A 24603-nucleotide genomic window follows, 5' to 3' on the forward strand; every position below is an offset into this window, starting at 1 on the left:
CCATTCTCGAAGAAACCAATATCCTAATTTTCTTGTCTAAATCAATTTCCTTTCGAAATAAGGGGTTCCCTTGAGATCCTTCGCAACCTCAACGATATTGTCCATGCAGGTTTAGAAAGGCCCTTGGAACACTATTTTTTCAGGATGCATTGGGCCGTTTGCGTACAGCATTGCCTTCAAAACGTTTCTGTAGCGTAAACTACTGGGCAGCACTTTGCGGTCGTTCCTTCTGATATCAACGAGGCTACGCGTGAGCATTAAACGATCCAGGCCGAAGCCTCCAGCATACGTTAATGCCTCTAAAATCAGACAAAATAGGAGGATTAATCTCTGTGGTGTCCCACAGTGGTGCGTTTTCCCATTTACAAGTTTTCCTACCTGCCTCAACTCAGTCTTGTCATGTGAAGTGTCACCAGACCGTGCCTCTTCACCGAGGCTACAGAAAGAGACGCGCTGCGTTGGAGCTTAATTGAAATAGCGCGGGGTCCTAGAATTTTTCGCATTTACTCTAGGGATTGCATCTAGAGCGCGCCGCATAGTGGATGAGTGGTGAACGGGGCTCCGTGCTTCTCGAATTGTAAAATAGTTCAGGTGACAGGCAATGAGAATAGAGGAGACTTTGGACCCATTATATATGATGGCTAACATACAGCAGGGTACATTAAAGTTGCAGCTCGGCGGGCGAAGGATGTGGAAGCAGCGGCGTCGGGCGGTGAGCGTCAGAGGGAATACAAAGGCGCAGTGCGCGATGATGGTTTGCAACCAAAACGGAGAAGGAAGGACAAGATTAGATGCAGCTGCACGGAGAATGAAGGCGATCGATAGGTGACGCGGTTAATTAGAACAAAATCCAATCACTGCTCTAACTAAACATTGGTTGTCTTGCTCTTTCAGGCTATATTGAGACCCATAGTTTAACAGAGTGGAAGACGAGAATAAAACAAAAATCAAACAGCACGGGCGCTTGTTTTTCGCTTGCCCTCGTCTTCCGCGCTAGCGTGCCCAACTTTGTGTCCTGTTATTTTTGAGGTATGTCCGGCAGCAGAAGACTCATTTATCGCTGAGAAAATGTGATTAAAAGCATCCCTGCTAATCGACTGAAATTCTGAACTCCGTTACCGGAATGGACGAGTTGTTATCGTTTTTAAGTGAACGGTGATGTAGCGTACTCTGAACTGCGCCGAAAGATTCTGTTCTACATACTATCGGGGACAAAAGTGGTTTACTCCACGCGGCGGGATCAGGAGCAACGGGAAACTGCGTTGCAACGCCATCTACAGGCGCCATCTCGGACCCAGATAGCCAATCTGTGACCTCTATTATCAGCAGGCCTGTCGCTTGGCTCGTTTCAATGTTTCAAAAATGCGCTGCTTCTACGACAAGTTAGCCGCGCGCGCGCGCGGGCATTTGATCGCATCATGACGGTGCGAGCGGCGGCTCTGAAGCCATATCTCGAACGCGCGTTGAAAAAAAAAAGACACAAAGCGAAAAGAGGGCCGCCAGATTGCTACTGCTGCAGCACCGCTCAGAATTTTCGCGAGAAAAACCACGAAGCGCTTTGGCGAATTATTTCGCAGCAACAATGTCTGCCTTCTTGTGCTGCCGTGCCCACACCTTTTGCTTGATTGGTTTTGTGATCTGCTTGTTTCTTTGCGATTTCTGTTGGTGCTAGCAGGGGATGTCGAGACTAACCCTGGGCCCGACGATTCAACACTCATCGATCAACTTAAAGCAATTGCGAAAGACATCCGAGAGATAAAGAATGAAAAAGCGGTCACCAATCAAAACCTAGGCGCGATAGACAAAAAGCTAGAAAAATTAGGAAAAATAGAAAAACAGCTATCAGAATGCGTAGATAGAGTTGACAACCTCGAACAACTGGTTCTGTCCTTGACTAAAAAAGTCGACGAATTAGAAAACAGAAGCCGCAGATCTAACCTTATCGTGTATGGTAGAGAGAGGGTGCGGTAGATGGTCCTTGGCGATCACAAAATGAACAAGGGAGGGGAAAACCTCAGGTTGCTAGAGCCAACGTTTCGACTAGGGGACTTGTCTTCGTCTGGGCAAAGCGTTCATCATCGGCAGGGATTAAATAGGGCCTTCGCTCCGAGGAGGAAGGCCCCGGGGGTGGGGAAGGAAAGTGGTGTGGGAGGGGATGCGTGTCAGGAAGGGGAGGGAGGTGAATCATGATTCCTTAGGCTGCAATAGTGGAACAACTTATATCTGGGGGGTGTGTAATGAACAAAAGGCTTTGAAGGGGCTGCGACGGGGGGGGGGGGGGCGCTGGGTGAACCTGCAAAACTCAGATAAAAGGATTAGTCAGCGTGGTACAGGGAAATGAGAAAAAAAAAGGGCTGGCACCGGAAGGAGAAAGGAAGGGGGCATTTCCAAGGAAGGACAAGGCAGGGGGGGGGGGGGGGGAATGGCTCGTGTTCAGAGAAAGTCAAAAAGTGGGGGCGGAGGGGGTAACAGGAGTGTCATGGTTTCCGAGAACTGGTAGCAGGGGATTAGGAGAAAAAGAAGAGAAAAAAAGAAAAAAAGAAAAAGGTGAACAAAGGGAGAGGGTGACAAGGCCGGAAATGTGGTGGAAGATATGACGTGGGAAGGGTGCAAGGAGCGACAATATACTTATGTGAGGTTCTAGGAAATAGTCTGACCACGTACAAGACATTTGTTAATTTAAAATTATGCTGACCCTGGAATGTACCTGAGAGATTCCAGGTTTCCTCTGGACATGTTAATCCCTGTTGGTTGCAGTGTTTTAAATTTGTGGATTAGGAATGCTTCTCTGTATTTTCTGTCCCTAGTCGATTTGAAGCCTGACTGAAGAATGAACAATTTGAGTTCGTCGAATTTGTGATGGCGTTGATTAAAATGGGTCGACACTGCCTTCTGTTCATTCCGTGTTGTGTCAGCCCGGTGCCCGTTTAATGTGGCACTCATTGTTTGTCCGGTTTCTCCGATATATTGTTTTTGGCAGTAGGAGCACTGGAGCATGTAGATAATATTGGACGATGTGCAGTCAAAACTGGTCTTTATATCGAAACTGAAATCGCTTGCCGTACTTTTAACCGTAGTGTCCCTTTGTAAATGTTTGCATGTCTTGCATCTAGGCCGAGAGCATGAAGTTACTGTCGGTGGTGGTTTCTTACCGAGCCTAGCATGCACCAGGATGTCCCTCAGGTTTGTGTTGCGTCTGTATGTTACCCTTGGTGCGTCGGGAAATATTTTCTTGAGACGGTCGTTACCAGTTAAAATGGGGTGGTATTTCCGCAGGATATTGTTTATGTTTGGAAGCGCGTTTGAGTATTTCGTTATAAGTGCAGGAGGTCGTTGACTGTTAGCTTTTGTTCGTTTTTTAAGAACTACATCTCGTTTCAAAGTGGTTGCTCGTTGGAATGCATTATTAAGGGTTGTCTGTGGATGGTTTCTGGTGATTAGTGTGTTTTTTAGCGAGTGGAGGTGTTTCAGGTAGTCATCGTCGTCGCTACATATTCTTCTTAGTCTCGTTGCCTGTCCTACGAATATACCTTGTTTGCAGTGTCTTGGATGATGGCTAGTGAAATCTAGGTATTGTTGTCGGTCAGTAGGCTTCCTGTAAAGTGTGGTTTTGAGCTTGCTATTTTCTAAATGAACAGTGGTGTCAAGGAAATTGACTTGCGTTTTCGAGGAGTTGAAGGTGAATTTAATGCTGGAGTGGAATGAATTGAAATGTGTGAAGAAGGCCTTCAGGGTCTCAGCCCCATGCTCCCATATCATGAAAATATCGTCTATGTACCGCAGGTATATGAGTGGTTTTTTTAGAAATGAATTTAGAAGTTTAGATTTTAGTAGCCCCATAAAAATGTTCGCGTAGGTGGGTGCGAAGGGAGTGCCCATGCTTGTTCCAAATACTTGAAGGTAGTAAGAAGAATTGAATTCAAAGTAGTTGAGTGTTAGTACCAATTCAAGTAGCGTGAGGTACACTTCAGTTTCGTGCGGGTGAGGACTTTGAGTTAGAATTTTTAAGAGTGCGTCGATACCTTCATTAATGGGAATATTTGTGTACAAAGCGGCGACGTCAAGTGTGACAAGTATGCTATCTGCTGGGATAATGGAAGCGTCATTCAGAGACTCTATTATGCGGAGAAAGTGCGGTGTATCCTCGACAAAGGAAGGGAGGTGGGTGGGAATATCTGCAAGATAGTTGTTCAGGAAAATTGATAAGTTCTCTGTGGGCGTGTTATTGTTTGAAACGATAGGTCTGCCAGGGATATCTGCGGTAAACAAGTCTTCTGCGGAAACCTTATGGATTTTGGGAAGTAGGTAAAAGCGTCCTGCCTGTTTGTTTAGCGGATTTAAGAAGTGGTAATCGGACTGCGTGATTAGTTCTCTTGATAGTAAGTTTGCCAGTTTGTTCAGAATCAATTTGCAGAACTCTGAAGTGGGATCTGAATCTAATTTCCTATAATGACAAGGGTTGTTAAGTTGCCTAAAAGCTTCTTTTTTGTATTTTTCGGCTGGCAGGATAACTATGCTACCTCCTTTGTCTGCAGGTTTAATGACTATATCGGTTCTAGAAGCTAAGTGGTTCAGAGTAGCCTGTTTCGTTGGGGTAACGTTTCTGCGTTTTCGAGCTAGCTTTGTTTGGTCTATAATTTCTTTCCAGACAGATTTAGTGTACAAATCTAATTCGGGACTCTGCTGCGCTTCCGGCGTCCACGTGCTTTCGGCTTTGAGAGGGATGGGATTAAGGCTGGTTACTGCAGTAGGGTGAGCACTTGTTGACCACGTGTTACAGGAAAGAGCTAGGTTAGTAATTGGGGTGTTTGCTTTTTCGGCAAAGAATTCCATAATTCGCAATCTTCGCGCAAATTCTGTGAGGTCTCTGTGAAGTTCATACTCGTTAAAATTATTGTTAGTTGGACAAAATGTAAGGCCATGCTTCAGAATCCGTTTGTCGCTATCACTTAGGGATTTGGAAATATCGACAATGTTGCTGTCAGTGTCCTGCGGCGGAAAATGCGTAGCTTTTGTCTGTATCGAAATTGGAGGGCGGTTGTTAAACTGTCCAGATGTATTCGTATCTAGCGGAAATTTATCTCTAATTTGTTTATGCTGTTGTTTATCGTGCAGCTTGCGTTCCTTTCTGGCTACAAAATCTGCTAGTGCCTGGATTTCGCCCGAATTTAGTTCTATCCTACTAAGTTGGTCATCGAGGGAATTTAACTGCTCTTGACAATGTTCTTTTAAAATAGCTATGAATGAAAGGGATGCGTCATTTGAAACCTTTTCCCATCGAGCGAGGAGTTCAGGCCTGAGCGCACCGAGGGAGCACCTAACATTAACTCGAAGTCCTTTGGGTATTGTCCTGTGCTGCGAGTAGGATTTGTAAGTGTGTAGGTGGAATCGGTGGTTAGTTTGTTTAGTGGCTAGTTTTCTGGCGACCAGGAAAATTCGTCTTTTGGGTTCGGGGCGATTGGTGCTGCCAGATGTGAGTCATCTGCGCTTGTGCCTAGTGGACCTCTTGACGGGTGTTGTGTGTTTAGGGGACTTCTGTTTGGGGGTGGTATCGGTGTCGAGGTCGGCGTCGGTGGCAATCTGGGTGCTAGTGTGCGTCACTAATCGCTTAGGTGTCTGTGTGAAGTGGTCGCTTTGTTGTTTAGTGGCTACTTTCGGTGTGATTCCTACGTGCTGTTCCGCTGGTGTGGGATCCACGGTTACCGTCTGTGTGCCAGCGTCGCGAGTCTCTGGAGTGAACTGTGTGGAGGTGTCCTGGGTCCTAGCGGGGGCAGGCTGTGTTCGTTCAGGGGTGTTGTCGCTTTTGTGGGTGGTCTGTTGTTGAGTGTTGGCCAGAGTGGGAGAGGGAGCATGAGTGGGCTGTAGCGTCCGCCTAAATGTGTTTCTCAGCCGGTACTTTATGTTGTCTGCCATTACTTGGACGCCAAAAAAATTAGGGTGAAGTCCATCTCTGGCCAGGAGTGCCTCGGGGTCATGATGGATCTGAGCGTGGTGGATGATTTCAACGTCTTTTTGGTAATGTTCCATGTCCAGCAAAAAATTGTTGAGCTTAAACGAGTCCTGTGCGTGAGCTGCGAGTTGGCGAAATTGTGGCATGTGTCTGTGGTGCAAGTTGACTACCCTAGGAAGCACGGTTGTCAAGTGCAGTTTCGTGTTTGGTCTGTTGGCATGGACCTCGTGTACCAGTGTATTCATAGCCTCAATGGTCTGTTCCGCACTGCTGTGTTTCAGGTCATTAGTCCCGCAGTGAATGACGAAGTGCGTGATGTTCTGTGGTGCAGCGGCTATCAGTTTCCTTATGTCATTGGTTTTGGCGCCGCTCTGAAACCTAATGTATGGTGCATGTTCTCCGGGAGGAAAGTGATTGTGGATGTGCTTGTATTGACTATCACCTATCAACGCTACATGTGCCAATGAAAGAAGGGGGAGTATTACAAAACACGAAAATGAAACTCATGAAGATCTGCTGAATGCTGTCGAGAAAACAATCTTTGAAGATAAGTTCGGAATAAAAACGGCTGGTTTCGAAAGAATACACCGCCTTGGCCGAAAGCAAGAGACTGATAATCCCAAGCCCAGACATGTCATTATGAAGTTACTCGACTATCGCGATAAAGCCAACATACTTAACAATTGTAAGAAGCTCAAAGGCTCCGAATACTCAGTAAGTGAGGACTTTTCGCGAACAGTAAGAGACGTCAGAAAGAAGATATGGGAAAGAACGAAAGTTCATCGGGACCGGAAAGAGAAGGTATTTCTGTCTTACGTCAAAGTCAAAATAAATAACCGCTTGTATGTACATCTGGGACGAACAAACCAATGACATAGTGGAAGCTGCAAAAAACGAAGACATGGACGAGGGACCAGCCAAGCGGACTCGAAACCGCCGTCGGCCGTAACTGTTCTCAATGTTAACGCGCGCAGCCTTGTGAACAAAATTGAACAGTTAGAGGCGATCCTTATCGCCCACGCGCCTGATATTATCTGCCTGACTGAGACATGGCTGCACGCTGACATTGAAAACCACAGACTGGTTCCCTCAGGCTATACCATTGTGCGAAAAGACAGAGCATCTAGAGGCGGCGGTGTTGCTTTGCTCCTGAAACAAGGCATAAGCTACTCAGTAATGCCAGATGTCCCAGGTGTAGAAGCGGTCTGCTGTAAGATCCAGGCCGGCCGGGGCCATGTCTGCGTCGGTGCCGTGTACAGACCCCCCCAGGCTGAGGTATCTTATCTTGAACAGCTTCTAGACTATATGCGCACACATATGGTGGGAAGTGCCATAATAATGGCAGGAGACTTTTAACTTGCCGGAGGTGAACCGGAGCTCTTTGAGCCCATCGAACGTTACGAACAACATCTTGCTCAGTTTTCTGTTTATCTTCAACCTGACCCAAATAGTTTCCAAGCCTACTCGTGTGCAGGGCACTTCAAGTTCCATATTAGATCTTATTTTCGTCAGTGACTACTTCTTAAAAGGAAGGTTTTTTGTCGATATACTTGAAGGTTTATCCGACAATGATACGGTTCTGTGCACGCTATCAATTACAAATCAAATTCGCCAACCCAGCACTAGAAAGCGCGTGTACGCATTTAACAAAGCAGATAATGATGCCATTATTACTTACCTTGCCCACGAGTACTACGATTTCTATGAACTATTTACAGAGGGCTCTGCTAGCATAGATGAAATCTGGTTACAGTTCAAAGCCCATGTAATGCAGTGTTTGAGGCAATTTCTACCGCAGGGAATAAAGACTATAAATAAACACAATCCTTGGAATACACGTGAAGTGATCCATTTAAAACGCAGAATTAAAAGGTTAAGGAAATATAAGAAATTACGCTCAGTTTCAGACAACCACAAAAAAGTACATTCATTAAACTGATAAATAAAGGAACAAACAGGAGCAGCCAAACAACGCTTTTGCAGTACAACGCTGAGCAATTTTATCAAAGATTCGCCCCAGAAATTCTGGCGTTATACAGGGTCTGTTCTGGAAGTAGTAGGACTGGTTTTTTCCTAGGCGAACAGGCGGACGAAAGGTTGTCTGCGCGCGGAGGATTGGTGAAGGGGGATATTGGGAACGCTGGGGAAAATCGGCAGTCTGCTCTCGGTCGTTGAAGCGATCAGGCCGCTTGTACTGTGGACCCCTGTCGAAACGCCTCGTCACGCAGAATCGTGGAGTGTTTACTGGATCACCGATACGCGATCAAATTTTGTGTAAAGCTTGGTTAAACGGGCAAAGAGACTCACGACATGATTAAGGAGGCCTACGGTGATGCTGCCATGGGTAGGTCAGGTATTTTTGAGTGGCACAAGCTGTTCAGAGAAGGTAGGGAAAGAGTGGAAGACGACGACCGCTCCGGACGCTCATCGACCAGCAAGACCAACGAAAATGTGTCGCGATGAAAAATTTACTTAACAGTGATCGCAGGATGAGTATCACAATGATTGCTGATGACTTTAGCATTCCTCAAACCCAAGTTTTTGAGATCGTGACAGAAAACTTAGCCATGAGGAAAGTGTGAGCGCATTTGGTGCCACGAGTGTTGTCAGAGGAGCAAAAGGCCAGCCTGAAAGTGATCTGCCAGGATCTTCTTCATCACGTGAATGAGTACCCCAATTTTTCGGATAACGTAGTGACCTGTGATGCGACGTGGGTGTTTGAATACTACACGGAGAGCAACCGGCAGAGCTCAGAATGGCCCACCCCTTCTTCCGCCCGCCCCAAGAAAGCGCGAAAGAGCAAATCCAAGGAAAAGTCCATGCTCATTTGCTTTTTTGATCGACTTGGAGTCACCTCCAAAGAGTTCGTACCACCCGGACAAGCAGTTAATAGAGGTTTTTACGTGGAAGTCCTCACAACACTGCGAAAACGCATTGTTCGTGTCCGCCCAGCCATGGCGTGTCGCCAACAAATGGCGGCTGCGCCATGACAACGCGCCGAGCCACACAGGCTTCCTCGCAATGGAGTATCTTGCCCAGCACAAGGTGGCAACGCTGCCTCGCCCCCCTAGAGCTCAGACTTGACCCCGCCAGACTTCTTTCTATTCCCGAGAATAAAGTCGACGCTCAAGGAGAAGCATCACGGACCGGTAGAAGCGGTTCAACAGGCCGTGACGAGGGAGCTAAACAGCACTCCGGTCCAGGCGTTCCTGGAGGCGTACGAAAACTGGAAAACTCATTGGCAGCAGTGTGCAGATGCGGAAGGGTGCTCCTTTGAAAAATGCTAATCATTTGTAGTATTATCATGAATAAAATTTAGGAAAAAAAATCAGTCCTACTACTTTCAGAACAGACCCTGTATTAGCCACAAAACCCCCGATAACCGTTGTCACCGACGGAAGGAAGGAAGCAAGCTGAAGCGTTCAATGTCTTCTTCCATTCCGTATTTACTCCTGATAATGGCACGATGCATGATTACAAGCCAGAAATTAGGCAGCGAAACGATGCATTAGGAGCACCAGCTATAACTGAAGCAGGAGTGTTCTCGCTGCTGTTAAATCTAGATGACAAAAAGTGTAATGGCCCAGACGGTATCCCTAATTGCTTTCTTAAACGTTATGCGGAGCCTATAAGCCAATATATATGTCTAATTTACAATAAATCCATCAGTTAACAATGCCTCCCAGCGGATTGGAAAATTGCAAAAATAGTGCCTATTTTCAAATCCAGAGATATTTCTTGCCAGTCAAATTATCGGCCCATTTCTCTGACGTGTACTTGCTGCAAAATGTTAGAACATATCATTTTAAAATTTATTACGCAGTTTGTCGAAGAAAATAACATTCTTTACCCTCACCAGCATGGCTTCAGAAGAGGTCTGTCTACTGTCATCAAACTTTTTGAGATACTACATGATTTCGCTAAAGCAATTAATGACCAAACACAAATAGACGTAATTTACCTGGACTTTTCAAAAGCCTTTGACCGTGTCTGCCATCCAAAATTGCTTCTTAAACTCAAATATGTTCTAGGGGATGGGCCAGTTGTGCAATGGGTCCGCTGCTACTTTTCTGACCGCCGCCAGTTCGTTCAGTTCGGCGCCTATACTTCCCGAACAATGCCAGTACTCTCGGGTGTACCACAGGGCTCCGTTTTAGCGCCTATCCTGTTCCTCTTGTTTGTAAACGGCATAACTAGTCAGGTGGATTCCAAGATAAGACTATTCGTAGATGACTGCGTCCTGTATAAGAAGTTCTGAACCGGCAAGACCAAATTGCTCTCAAGAAGGATTTTGGTTTGATAGCCCAATGGTGTACGGACTGGCAAATGGCCATATACCTTAGCAAAACAGTGTCAATGTCTATAACAAAAAAGAGATCTAAGCTTTGTTTTTCGTACGGATGTGACAGTACGATCCTCAAAGCAGTCACTGAGTATAAGTACTTGGGCGTCGTGGTCTCATCAGATATGGGTTGGTCAGCTCATGTAGAAAATTCCGGGGGCACTTTGACTGTCTAAAGTGGGTAGAGGCGGAAGCGTTTTCCGCACCACCTTCGCTGTTTCTGTGGCACCGGTGGCGTCACTACTAATTACTAAGTGATGACAAATCACTAATTAATGGTTAATTACTGATTAATGCCTGAATACTAATTAACTGCTAATTAATTACGCTTAAGCTTCGCCTTTAGGAGTAGAACGCGACAGCGCGTTGTAGCGCTGCCATGGAGTCCACGGAACACCACCCGTTCAGCGCGATGCCTTGCCCTTTGAACGCAACGCTTTTTGAGGAAAGGAAATGGCGCAGTAATTCTCTGTCATCTCGGTGGACACCTGAACCGCACCGTAGAGGAAGGGAGAAAGTGGGAGTGAAAGAAGATAGATAAAGAGGAGCCGTAATGAAGAAAATGAAAATTGTATTTGAGGAAAGGAAATTACGCAGTAACTGTCTTACAAAATTCGGGGGGGGGGGGGGGGGGCACTTTTTTACCTAAAGTGTGGTCACTGATGCCCCTAAGAGTGGAACACGACAGCGTCTTGCAACGCTGCCAAGGAGTCCATAGAACGCCATCGCCCATTCGGTTCTACGCCTCGCTCGTCAGTAAATTGGTTTTTGAGGAAAGGAAATGTATCTGTCTCTCCAGCAATACTTTGATTTGAGCTAGTTGGTTGTAGCTTGACATGTTTACGCAAAAGGCGTACTGGCGCTAAAAAACGAAGACAACACACACAACAGGCGCCAGTCCTGTCCTGTTGTGTGTGTTGTCTTCGTTTTTTAGCGCCAGTACGCCTTTTGCGTAAACATATCTGTCTCTCATTTGTCGGTGGACACCTAAACCTCGCGGGAAGGGAATGGAGGAGGATGAGAGTGAGTGAAGACACCGTATTCACTAGACGCGCCTTTGTTCATTCCAAACCATCGAGCTGGCATGGCGGAGTGGATAGCATGCTCGTCTCTCACGCCGGAGACCGGGGTTCGATTCCTGAGCTCGACCAATTTCTTAATCGGTTTTATTTATTTATATGGCCTGACTAGTAAAGCTAATTAGGCTAATTAGGTAATTAAGCAATTAACTAAGCTCAGTCCCACTTAATTGGAGCATCACTATACGATCCCTTCAAGTGGTTGCATGGTTACTAGCCAAAGTACAATTGGCCCCGTTTGAAATTCGCGCACTGTGACGTCACGACCGTTTCCACCAATTGAAAAGTGTAACATTTTCTGTCGACAACTGCTGCTTACAACGATGAGACATTAAAGGCTTCCGCCTTAATATGTGGCAAACAAAGCGATGCGGAAGTTAATGTATCTGAAACGGGCCCTGCAGTACTCTACGAGGCAAGCCAACCTTTTGGCTTATGTGATGTGTATTCGCCAGATCTTGGAATATGCGAACGTGGCATGGTTTCCGGTGGTCCAAAATCAAATATCTACGCTCGAAGCTGAACAGCGGAAGGCCGCACGTTTTATCTGCAACAGATACCAGCGCACCGACTCACCCACGCAGATGCTGACCGAGATTCGGCTTCATACACTAACCAGCCGTGCGCTGCTACAACGTCTGAAATTTTTGTACCTTATCTTGCATAACATGATTAAAGTAAATCCTGATACCTACATTTCTTTCAATATTTGCAGAGAAACCCTTCATAAGCATCAATTCACACTCCAAGAATATTTTTGTGCAAATAATACCTGCAGTTTTTCGTTCTTCCCGCGAGCTGTGCGTGAGTGGAATTCTTTAGATGAGAGTGTGGTCTCGCAGTCTTCAATTGACAAATTTGTTGAACTTGCTGGCAGTTCTGTACTATCAACAACGAGGATGTGATGTCATCACTAATGTGTCTTTCTTTTGCTTTTTATGTATAAATGTAAATCTTTGATAACGCCAGTGCATGAATGACGGTATCCTAAGTGTTTTTTTATGTGGTTGCCTCTTTTTTGTTGTAGTGGTCTTAGCATACTCTTGTGTACAAACGTGTGTATGGCTGTATGAGCAAATGTATACGGGCACTTAATCCATTCCTGTAAAAATCCCTAAAAGGATTGACGTATCTCCAAATGAATAAAAAAATATTGAAAGGAGTCAAGCAACATGCCTGCTGATAATAAAGGTCACAGATTGGCTGTCTGGGTCCGAGATGCCGCCTGCAGATGGCGTTGCAATGCAGTTTCCCGTAGGGTGCCTCGATGCGGCGTTGGCATCGAGGCACCCTAGTTTCCCGTTGCTCCAGCTCCGGTCGCGTGGAGTATACCACTTTTGTCCCTGATAGTACGTACAGGCGCGGACATAAGCAAACGGAGCACGCTATTCCGTACCAGGTGCAATCACGCCTTCTCCATTGTAAATGAACAAGGGTTGTTTGTCTACAAGAAAACCCACCAACCTCCGCTACCAGCATGCACGTACCACTGTTGGAAAAGGTGACGAGTGAAAAATATTCGAAGACAGTTGCATGCTCCGTTTACTTTTGTCCGCGCCTGTACTTACCTGAGAGTTCCGTCGGGGATGGCTACACCCCTATAACGAATTTCTGGCTGTTGCAGCTTCCGAAAGCTCCGTTTTTGTTCAGAGGGGTCTGATTAGAACCCGATACCCTATACAAGGTAGTTTCTATAGTTCCTTAGTCTCCCTTTAAGAAACTGCCAAGGACGGGCCAGTGCTAAGATATTTCTCGGTGGTTAGAGACTAGAATACGAACATCAACGCAGAAACTCAGGGGGCATTTGCATGCGAATAAAACTCTCAGGCGTCCTTCAGTGCATTGTTTGAACGCTTAAGCATAACCGAGTTTGACACACTGAAGTTCGTTACATCCGAGGTTAACACACTAAAGTTCGTTTTAACCGAGGTTTACAAACAAGAACTCGCTATACCCGAGAAAAATTCTTAGGATCCTTATACCCGAGCTTAACGCACTGAAATTTGTTACATTAGAGGTGGCATACTAGGGTTCATTATGCCACACGCCAGGCGTGATGGCGGTAGCCATTTCCGATTGCACAGACTCATTTAATGGGATTGCTTTAAAACACAACAGTTCAAAGGAGTCAGAGAGGAAGAAAAAAATCGACACTCACACTAAAATAAAGCAACACCGTTCAGGTAGCGAAGCGTAACATCTATCACTGAGTGCGCGCATTACGCAGCATAGAGCAAACATTTGCCAAATGCTTCGTTCTAGGTACTACACACTCGTGCTATATTCTTCGATAAAGCGAGCAATGAACTTGAACTAACTGGAAGATATCCCAAACGGTTTCAAGCAGTTGCAGAATATGCCGAAGAGCTTTTAATTTTGTACCTTTTTGAAGACGTTTAACTGGAACTTGTTCTGAACGAGGGAATTCTGTTTATGTTGTACACCTGGATGATGTGATGCTTTGGGTCTTGAGTATTTATTTGTTGTGATTGTGATACTACTTTTGAAAAGCCACTGTAAATATTCCATTCATGTTGATACTTTTTTTTCGGCTTGCTCACCTGTAGCTGCCTTGTAAACAAGCAACTGCGGCAATACGTTGCCTCAGCAGTGTGGGCGCAGGGTGCCTCTCAAGCTGCATTCAAGCAGCTTTTTTCCCTGAGTCCTCTCTCTCCCAGTGATACCTGTACCACTAAGAGCGACAAACAAACTTCAACTCCTACCCCGCGTCTCAAACTGCACACCGTTCTGGCACTAGTTTCCGGAGCAGCGCACAGAGGTCACCAGAAATCAGCGGCGCAGGCGCTAGTTTGTGTGTAACGCATAGTGGCCACCAGGAGTCAGTGCACTCACGAAATCTGAGCAAACATACTGACGCACCATCCTCGCATAAATGGCGTTGATCCCCCGAAAGTCTTCGGCATTGCAAGGCTGTAGACATGGACGTGGTGTCGCTGCATAAGGGGCAGTGGGCTGCACATTGCTTAGTGCACACGCGGTGTTTGACGAGAGGGGAGGGGAAGGCGTCTGCTCAGAGTTCCCGTATGCCCATAAAAAAAGTGTTTCGTTCAAGTGCCTAATCAGTGAAAGGGACACCTTGCAGAACCTAGTCTTGCAAGTAACGCTTGCAAGTAACGCTTGAGGATGAAGGCTTTTGCTGGAAGTACGAGCAGCCGCGTGCAGAGAAAGAATTGTTGCCGCTTGATTCCAAGCACTCAGAAACGTTGTAACGTACTATCGCTCTGATATATGCGTACCTTGAGACAGCCCTTAGGAGTTTTTGTTTTCTCAGGGCGCAGGAAACCTTAGACGATCAGATCATGAAGATAAAACAGGCAGGTTTTCTCTTGTTATTGATAAGTTCGGTTGCAAAAACTTTGCTTATGAAGATTAAACGAAAAGGAAAATGAAGTATTCAATAGTCACAGTACCTCAAAAGAAAGTAAAACCAGTAGTCGCCCCTATTAGCATGAAGTTGCACATAACGTACAGCGCGTGCAAAGCACGTTCAAGGTAACCGTGTATTCTTCGGCCCCAAGGACACTTTTTACTGTGTCGTCTGGCTTTATACGACAGTGGCAGCTACTCAGAGTGCATAATTTAATGTGTGAAACAATTTGTGCAGGGTGAAAAAGGTGTAGTGTATAAAATTCAGCTGAAATATGAAGTGTACATTGGGCAATCGGTACGATGTGTCAATGAGCGCCTCAGAGAACACAATTTGTCTCTGCGGAACGGTACCGGCTGACTACTGCCGGTACATATTAATGAACGTAAAAAAGAGAATGACGTAAGACAAAAAACAAAAAAAACAACTTGTGATGCAAGGCTGCAAGACACTAGCATCCTATGGAGGAGCACTGAGACGCTTGTGCGGGAAATGGTTCAGGCCTACCATATTACGAAGTGTGAGAGTGCTTTTGTCAGTATGCCGTCTGTGATATTATATGATGCAGCTCTTGCTTTACTAAATATTAGAGGTAAGAGATGGCACCTGTCCTCTTCATTTGTACCTTTTCGGGGTTTTTGGCCCTGCACCTGCTAATGTATCTGATCATCCGTTCCCCTTTTTCGGTGTACAAGTCATCTGCTTTTTTTCTACATAAGACTGTTGCATGTAGCGCCCTGTCCTGTCTTCCTCGTCTTTTACTGTGTCGTCTTTGTGTGCTCTGAAAAGAACTCTGAAAATTACTAGTGAAAGCCTGGGCCTGTTACCCTCGGTCACCGCTAGAGCAACAGCACCCTCCTCGGCGTCAGACAAAAGTCAGAACTCTTCGCTTAATTCTACTAAGACTTCCTTGGTTTATGTGTATACTCTTCCCTGCTACGCCTCATGAAGGTGCAAATAGTTTTAGCCTATGAAGCAATCGGAAATCATGAGCATTTGTGGCTTCCGATACTGATACGAACGCTCAAAGAGGGGTTCAGTATGACTGGCTCGTTTTGACTGGCGAGGACGCCATTTTCTGGAACTGTTGATTTTTAGTTTACGTTAGGTTCCACTCAAGAGAAGAGATATTAGGTGAAGCATTAGACAGGTTCCAATCGTCCACTTACCGCTCTGTGTTGCCATGGCCAATCGTAATGAATGTCGAGTCGTCTATAACAGGGTCGTTTTGAGCTGCATAGACGCACTTCGACGTGCCTCCGTAGTAAGGGTCGTATTCGTAGTTTCTGTACAGCAGATACAAAGCTGCGTCTCCAGGGAAGCACTGAAACAGTTAGAACAAGTAAATTGCTGGAAAGGAGAATCTGACAAAAGGCTCGATACAGGGGCCTTCTATAATGAACACCAAGTCTCGCCCAGGTCTGAAATACTTCACCCTATTCTCAGAACTGCGTTTTATTTTAAGCTAGCTGTTTGTTTGTTTGATACCCAGCATTCTTAAAAAAAATTTTGAAAATTGGAAGATTTTAAGATACTGTTACGTTAATATTGATGGTGATTTCCCATTCTTCTTACATGTAGCAAAATCTTTGTTTTAAAGTGTTTCCATCGATCAGTTAAGAGTTCCATAAAAACATACGGGGAACGTATTTGAAAATAGGCAAAATGTTAACAAAAAAAATGCAAGACTGCCGTCGGCTGATCTGTGGATATTTATTTATTTACTTCAAGATACCCCTAAAGGCCCTCTTCACGAGGGTATTACATAGGGGGTGGTAAAAATTACAAATTGTATCCATAAAAGGAACATTTAACATGAGTAACAGCGCAAAAAAGAAGTAAGAAAATAGCAATAACTGGTAGTCAGCAACAATCGAAATGTGGCGGAACAACAAGACGCAAAAAAAACCAAAAATAAAAAATAAAAACATGGGAATAAACAGAACGAAAAGCGAAACTCAAACACATTACGGTGAACAGAACAGAACTAGAAGAAAACTACACATCGCTTTGAGTTTTTAAAAGTTCATGAAATGATGTCGCGTTAGTTTCAGTTGCGATTGTGGAAGGCAGCCGGTTCCAATCAATAATGGTTTTGGGTATGAATGATTTGGCAAAACTTGAAGTGTGACATGTGATACGTTTGATCTTGAAAGGATGGTCACGGCGTGGAAACACTGCTGTGGGTAAGTGAAAGAAATCGTCGTGAAGCAAAGGATGATGGTAAATTTTGTGAAAAAGAGTTAATCGGGAGAGTTTACGACGATGGGAAAGGCTGTCAAGACCAGCACGAGCTTTTAACGCCGTGACGCTAGTAAAACGTGAGTAGTCGGAATAAATGAAACGAGCAGCACGGTTTTGCAGGGATTCTATGTTATCTTTGATGTAGGCTTGATCTGGGTCCCATATGGCGGAAGCGTACTCAATTTTAGGTCGAATTAGTGTAATATAAGCAAGTTTACGCACGTGTGCCGGAGCATTTCGAAGGTTACGTTTTAAAAGGCCAAGAGAACGGTTAGCAGCTGCTAGAATCAAGTTAATATGATAGTTCGAGGTTAAGTCTGATTGAAGGTAAACTCCTAGATACTTGTAAGTGGAAGTTGTTTCAACTGTTATGTCATTAAGAGAGTATGTGGTTGGGATGCGATAAGAATTTCTAGTAAAGGAGACGAGCTTTGTCTTAGAGGGATTAGGGTCATAAGCCACTGCTGGCACCAAGTGTTAATATAATCGAGGTCAGTTTGTAAAGATTGTCGGTCAGAGTCGTTTGTAATGGTTCGGTACACAACACAGTCGTCAGCAAACAGTCTAATTTGTGAAGAAATGCAATTTGGTAAGTCATTAATAAATATTAGAAAGAGAAGGGGACCAAGAACACTTCCCTGGGGCACACCAGATGTGACATGCGCCAATGTAGAGTTAGAACCATTAACAGAAGTGAACTGAACGCGAGATGAAATGAAGTCTTTAATCCATGCTAGTACCTGAGGGTGAATATTAAGATGCGATAGCTTGAGAAGTAGTCGATGGTGTGGAACCCGATCAAATGCCTTTGAAAAATCTAAAAACAAAGCATCGACTTGAATTGCTGCATCCAAAGAAGTAAATAAGCCGTTAGTAAATCCGGCGAGCTGAGTGTCGCAAGAAAAGCCCTTGCGAAAACCGTGCTGATATTTAAATATGATGTTATGATATTCAAGATAATGAATGATCTGAGTGTGTAGGACGTGTTCAAGGAGCTTGGAGAAGGTGCAAGTCAATGAAATGGGTCTATTATATTGTTAAAGCCCATTGAATCCGTGCTTGTGGTAATTTTAAGATTATTTAACAAAGAAAGAATACCATCTTCTCTAATGACTATTGGGGGCATAGAATAATCATGAAATGGGTCGAGAACTGGAGAGGTAGGGATGACTTCTTGAGTGAAAACAGATGAGAAGGCATTGTTGAAGAGCTGAGCAGAATGGACATCGTCCAGCTGGTCACCATTAGAATTTGTCAAAAAAGAATCAGCACGCGAATGAGGGTTAATTACGCTCCAAAACCTACGGTGGTAAATTGATAGCATGGTGGCCAAAACACCACTATAAAACTGGCGACGGGTAGTTTAAGCATTTTTTGGTAATTTTTATCACTTTGTTTGTATTTTTACCATGTGTTTAATTGGTTGTTAGCAACTGCCTGCCTATACAAACGTTTTTTCTTATTATTTGCTCTTCGCAGCCGCCCACTGAACCAGGGCGCACTTTTGCTTCACTTAATTGTGATAACCGGAATGTATTTTGTAATGAGGTTAATTAGAGTAGTTTTAAACACTATCCAGTTCTGCTCAATGGAACGGAAGGAAGATTCAGCCAAGAACCGCCCAGAAAAAGAGGTTAATTCATGGTTCATATTTATAAAATTAGCTCTGCTGTAACACCTGATTATCTTGGCGGTAGTTTTTCTTTCGATAATTCTGCCATTGATGCACCCAGTAATAATATCATGGTCAGAAAGACCATTAAGGTGAAATATTTTAGAACAAGCATCGGGATTATTGGTTGGAATCAAGTCGAGAATGTTTGCAGTGGTACCTGATGGTCGCGTGAGCTTTCTAATGAGCTGAGTTAGGTGAAAATCAAGACAAGTCTGTAGGAAAGCGTGCGCATCCTTATCACTTGCAGAAACAGATAGTGTTTCCCAATTGATACGAGGGAAATTAAAGTCGCCAAACATAATTAGAACAGAATTTGGAAGGCGCGTACACACATCGGCCAGTAAGCGACAAAATTCATCTGCAAAGCCATCACACAGGTCAGGTGGACGATACAACACACCAGCAATAATGTTCGTAGTAGAACATTCCAAGGATACGAATACACACTCGAGAAAAGTAGAAGCAACGATTGGTATAGACATCAGCTGTTGCTTAATCGCAAGAAGCACACCACCTCCTCTTCTGTTCTTTCTGTCGCACCGAAAAAATTTAAAGCATGATTCGCATGAAAGGATGTCGTCATCTGAGATATAATCGGTTAGCCACGTTTCAGTTAGTGCTATTAACGAGGTTCCAGAGGAGTCGATGAGGGAGGAGAGGGCATCACTTTTCGCTGCAACGCTTCTGATGTTAGTATATAGGAAGCAAATGTTATATAAACACTTCGGTCCCGGTAAGATTGGCAGTGCACGATCGGAAGCACCATGATGATTTGAATGTTGTCAATTGGTAGAAGGCTCACTTAGACGCACAGCCCGGTTGCCAGTAGTGTCCCAGAGATAAACGTCGTCGTTTACATGAAGTTTATTAAAATACAAACGAATCCGATCCCCCTCTTTCTTTATCATCTTCGATAACTGCCACAGTTTACGGCGCTTATCACGAACAGCCTCAGAGTAGTCGCGTGATATGCTAAAATTGGTATTCTTTAGTTTGTAGCCAAGACTAATGACAGATTCTACTTTTTTATCATTATAAAATTTGGCAATAATAGGACGTTTCTTGTCAGTCGAAAGACGCCGTAAGCGGTGTGCTCTGGCAACTGAAGTGACAGTAATGCCAAGTTTATCCGTGCAAAATTCTCTCACATACCGCTTTGAGTCTTCCCAAGGCTCAGATGGATCAGAATCATCGATGCCAAAAAACAGCAGGTTCGACCGCCTTGAGCGATTTTCCAAGTCATCAACTTTGTCCTGAATTTTCTAAGAGATATCCGCATTTGAAACAGATTGACTGGAGGGTAGAGATTCAATTTTGCATTCTAATTCATTAACTCTTTTAGTCAACTGTTCCAAGTCGTTCCTAAGGGTGACGTGGAGGTTCAAGACTTGATTTATCGATTCAAGAAGGCTTGAGTTGCTCGCATCAAGACGTTGGACGGCTAAAGCTACAGCGTCAAGCTTGTCTTCTTGCGCTTTAGTCATAAGGCCTGGGTTTACCTCCACGTCATCGCCAAGAACCAAAAGGCGCCAAATGTATATCGCGCTCAGTATGAGCTACACCGCGCGAGCGCGTGGCCGGGCGCTCCGCACGGTTGTACAGTGGCGCCGATCCCGCCGTTTTTCCGAACTATCTGGAGAGGGTGGAGCTGTTCCAGCAAGCGCTCTGTAACCCCTTAGCCCCGTTCATCTGAATGGCAAGTAATTTTCTTCTTGTTCACTTTGTTTTCACTGGGGGAAAAACTGCAAGATTATGCAGCGCCTTTTCCACCGACGAGGCACGGCGTGCGAAAGTTGGTTAGCACAGACTGAGTGCTTCCATCATCGACAATAGTTGTGTGTCTAGACATGATATCAGCCCTGGTGGAACGCGTTAGCGTCTGGCGCAAAGGCAGAAGCGGCCGCGACGTGGGCAACGCATAGTTTTCAACATGGCGTTTGCATGGTCCGGGTATACTAATGCGACAAAGCGTTGCCGTTGCTACCACCGCCGTTCCCCGTTGTAACAACATTTCGTATTTGGCCACAGCAGCCTACTTTCTTCACTTGCGGCCATCCCTGGGACCACGCGTCTGGTGGCCTTCACAAACTTCCCTCATGTGTAATTGCTCCAGAACACACAGCGCCTTCTTAAGGTGTGTTAAATGGTATCGAAATTTTATTGCGCTTTATAAATAAGGCCCCAAGCCCCGATTTTGCCGATTATTACAGGCATTACTTGAATACATTTGTGCCCAGTCATGTCATGCAAAGTAGCACCAGCAAATACTTTTCCAAGATGCGTGGTCGCAAGGCCTTGTGCAGGGTATTTTTTACTTGGTACTTAACTGGCCTTTCGAAGGGTCGTGTGATCACTGAGCTATATATTCAGTCTGAATGGCCGCCGCGGTGGCTCAGTGGTTATGGTGCTCGGCTGCTGACCCAAAAGACGCGGGTTCGATCCCGGCCGCGGCGGCTGGAATTTCTTTGGAGGAGAAATTCTAGAGGCCCGTGTACTGTGCGATGGCAGTGCACGTTAAAGAACCCCAGGTGGTCGAAATTTCCGAAGCCCTCCACTACGGCGTCTCTCATAGCCTCAGTCGCTTTGGGACGTTAAACCCCATAAACCGAACCGATCAGTCTGAATGAAAAAGTTTTGGTGTGCACTAGGACAGCTTGCTTGTTGTGAATGCGAAATCCTGAGATGAATTAAGGTGTCTATTATTGTGGAATAAGAGGTTTATCAGGAGGTTAAACTGGATCAGTAGTGTATTTTGGCGTATATACTGCCTTGTAACTTGTGACCAATAACCGTTGAAATCACACCAATTTCCGGGCAGCAGCTTTCCTGGACAACCCCGGCGATGCTGACAGCTTCTGTTGACAATTAGGGAAAATAAGGCTTTCACCTTAAAATAGATTTTTGGTATGAGTGAACACCGAAGCTCCATGACTTTTTGTTTCTTTTATTTTTGTGCAACTGAAGATTACAGCTACACTCAGAGATGGCGTAGTCAAAGAAGTTATTAAAGATATAGCATTGACAACTGTAATATTTCTTCACTGAAATAGAAAGCAAACTACCATAAAGTAAAAATTCTCCCTAGAGCGAATATATTATACAGAGCGAATACTGCATACCATTTGCTTTAATATCACAATAGAATAAGGAAGAAACTAACGAGTTATGCACCAAAATAATAGCTAACGAATTGTAAAGAAGTATTTGATTATACAAGCAAGTAGACAAGAACTGCAACCAATGTAAAGCGATGTAGCAAATACAATACAGCGATCTATTGGCGCCGATAACTGCACTTTGAAAATGAAATCAGAAACTACAAAATCACAAACACCCAGAAAGAAAAAAAATGCGGTCGTCACTCTTCAGTATCGCGTCATCGCCACTTGAACGGCGACCACTTCCTGCATCCTCGACGGAAGCGACGCGTACAGATTCTCCATAAAATCTGCTTCATTTTGGATGCGCATCCATTCCTCTTCTACTGCCTTCCATAGCTCATCAGCGGATGATTGGTGCAGTCCTCTTTTGGAGAGCCCGACTTTCATCCTTCCCCATACATTTTCAATGATGTTGAGGTCGGCTCCTTTGGGCACCCACTGTAGACGTCGCACTCCTCGCTCGTTAAGAAGTTCCTCGACAATTTTTGCGGTGTGCACAGGTGCGAGATCATGCTGGAAGAGGAAATCTCCTTCAGGAAAAGGGCCGTCCAACGCGTAGGGAATCATGACATAATCAAGTATGTCACAATACCTTGCCGATGTCAAATGTCCGTCAATACGACAGGAGACACCAAGTCCATCTCGGGACACAGCTCCCCACACATTGACCGTCGTGCGGCCACTTGATGCCACTTCCTGGACGTAACGGGGGTCGTGGCGGGCATAGACAGGGCGCCAAACTCTCTGTTTTTGGTCCCAGCGTGTTGTGAACGTTGATTCGTCGGAAAATATTACTGTTTTCCAGTCGTCGGTGGTGCAGTCGACGTGTTCACTTGCGAACTTCAGTCGTGCCGTCTTGTTCGCGTCTGTCAGGAGCGGCTTCTGAGCCGCCACATGGCTCTTCAGACCTCCTTCCGCCAGCCTGCGTTTGACTGTAGACACACTCGCCGACACACCAGCAGCAGCACCTATCTGCTTGGCGGTGCTGAAGGGGGCTCTCCCGCGCGGCCTCAAGAATGCTCTTGTCCTGAGCTGCAGTCGTCGCTCGAGGGTGCCGTTTATGTGGAGCGTCGCCGATGCGGCCTTCATCCCTATAAGCCTGGATGATGCGGTTCACAGTCTTATTTGATCTCCCAGTAATATCCGCTATTTGGCGTTGGGTATACTGTTTCAACGAGAGTTCGACTATCCGCAAACGCTCACTGTTGGGCAACCGGGACATCTTGCGAGCTGACAAACGTATTGATGTTTATTCTCGGCTCTACACACAGCCACTTTCCAGCATATTAGTCCGCGGCGCTTCCGCCCACATTTGTCTGTTCTGTAAAATGATGAAACGAAAAGCGGCATACCAGATAAGAGCGATTGGGCGGACCGAGACGGGCCCGATCACGGAGTCTGGGCGTTGACGGACGGCTACCGTTATCATTTTCGAAACTGACGTCAAAACAAAAATAAATGAGGGTGAAGGGGAAAATAAGCAAGTGGGGGTGATGCGAGGTTGCTGGAACAGCTCCACCCTCTCCAGATAGTTCTAAAAAACGGCACGATCGGCGCCACTGTACAACCGTGCCGAGCGCCCGGCCACGCGCTCGCGCGGTGTAGCTCATACTGAGCGCGATAGTACGACGCAGCAGCACAAACATGCTTCACATAATCCACTACATCAGGTGGCCACGACACCGCAAATAGTCAAACATTATTGTCACGATAACACTTAGTTTCAAGATAACTAACCTATTGATATTGATTGTTGTAGTGAAATCTTACATTATATGAAAAATTGCGGACATAAATGGTTTCTCACTCACAAATGCTTTTGCCCAGAATTTTCGGGTATGTAGTGTTTACAACTAGCAAACTTGTAAGGTCGTCCCAATGGCTTTACATAATTTCCGAAAAGCACAGAAATTTTTTTGAGCATGTTTGCAAACTTTCACTCTATGCAGCCGGTAACTTGCGCGGCATTTTTTTTTTTTACCTGCAAAAGGAATGTCGACAGAGGTTAGGGCGAGTTGCCTTTGAATAAATTCAGTGACGCACTTCTGCCAAGTACCAGGCCAAGACACAGTTACGCGCAGCTGACAGGCACTCTTGTGTGTCTTGGCAGAGAAACACACGTTGAGACAAAGAGTACTGTTACCCCTAAAGTCTAAAGCCACCTTCGTAAGGTTGTAATCACTACACAGCTGTTTTGCACGGTTTATTACCTTCTCCAAGGACACATTTGCACTGGCGTACGTGCAATACTGGCGTTTGACCAGTACTCGGAACCCAGAATCCTGCATTCGGAACTCAGAAACGCAGTTCGGAACGCAGAATCCTGCATATTCTTCTGTCATGGCCAACTGAAGGCTGAAAGTAGTCATAGAAGGCCACCACCTCTGGAAGAATCACTTTGGACCGGTTAAAGAGAGAAAAGGAGAGGTAACGAGAGAGGGAAGGCAGGGATGTTAACCACAAGGGTGTTCTGATTGGCTATCCTGCATTTGAGAACAGGACCGACAGGACATAGAGAGAAAGAGAGAAGGGGCGGAGGGCACAGTAACACCTGGTCTCCGAACACAGCCGCTCTCAGGAGCGGCTGTTTTTGCCTGCAATTGACTGCCCTTTGACAGCAATTGATTGCCCCCACGGCAGTCAGTTGCTGTGGCCATGGTCCCAGGGCCCCATCATCTGTTAAAGGCGGTCCAGGGCACAGCACAGCCTACGTTTCTCGGTCGCCAAAGCAGGGCACTCGCACAGGAGATATGCAATTGCGCCG

The 24603-nt window shown here is 45.4% G+C and overlaps 1 protein-coding gene across 1 annotated transcript in view; it reads right to left on the reverse strand.

Moving 5' to 3' along the window:
• LOC149345599 (uncharacterized) overlaps window positions 1–24603 on the reverse strand; it is a 44752-nt gene that overhangs the window by 8870 nt on the left and 11279 nt on the right. Inside the window, exon 2 of the mRNA XM_089585255.1 lies at window positions 15929–16083. Within this exon, the coding sequence (XP_089441381.1) occupies window positions 15929–16083 (155 nt within the window). The remainder of the gene's footprint in view (window positions 1–15928; window positions 16084–24603) is intronic.

This window comes from Amblyomma mixtum, chromosome 4 (assembly GCF_055824585.1).
Source record: "Amblyomma mixtum isolate Tamu chromosome 4, ASM5582458v1, whole genome shotgun sequence".
NCBI lineage: Eukaryota > Metazoa > Arthropoda > Arachnida > Ixodida > Ixodidae > Amblyomma > Amblyomma mixtum.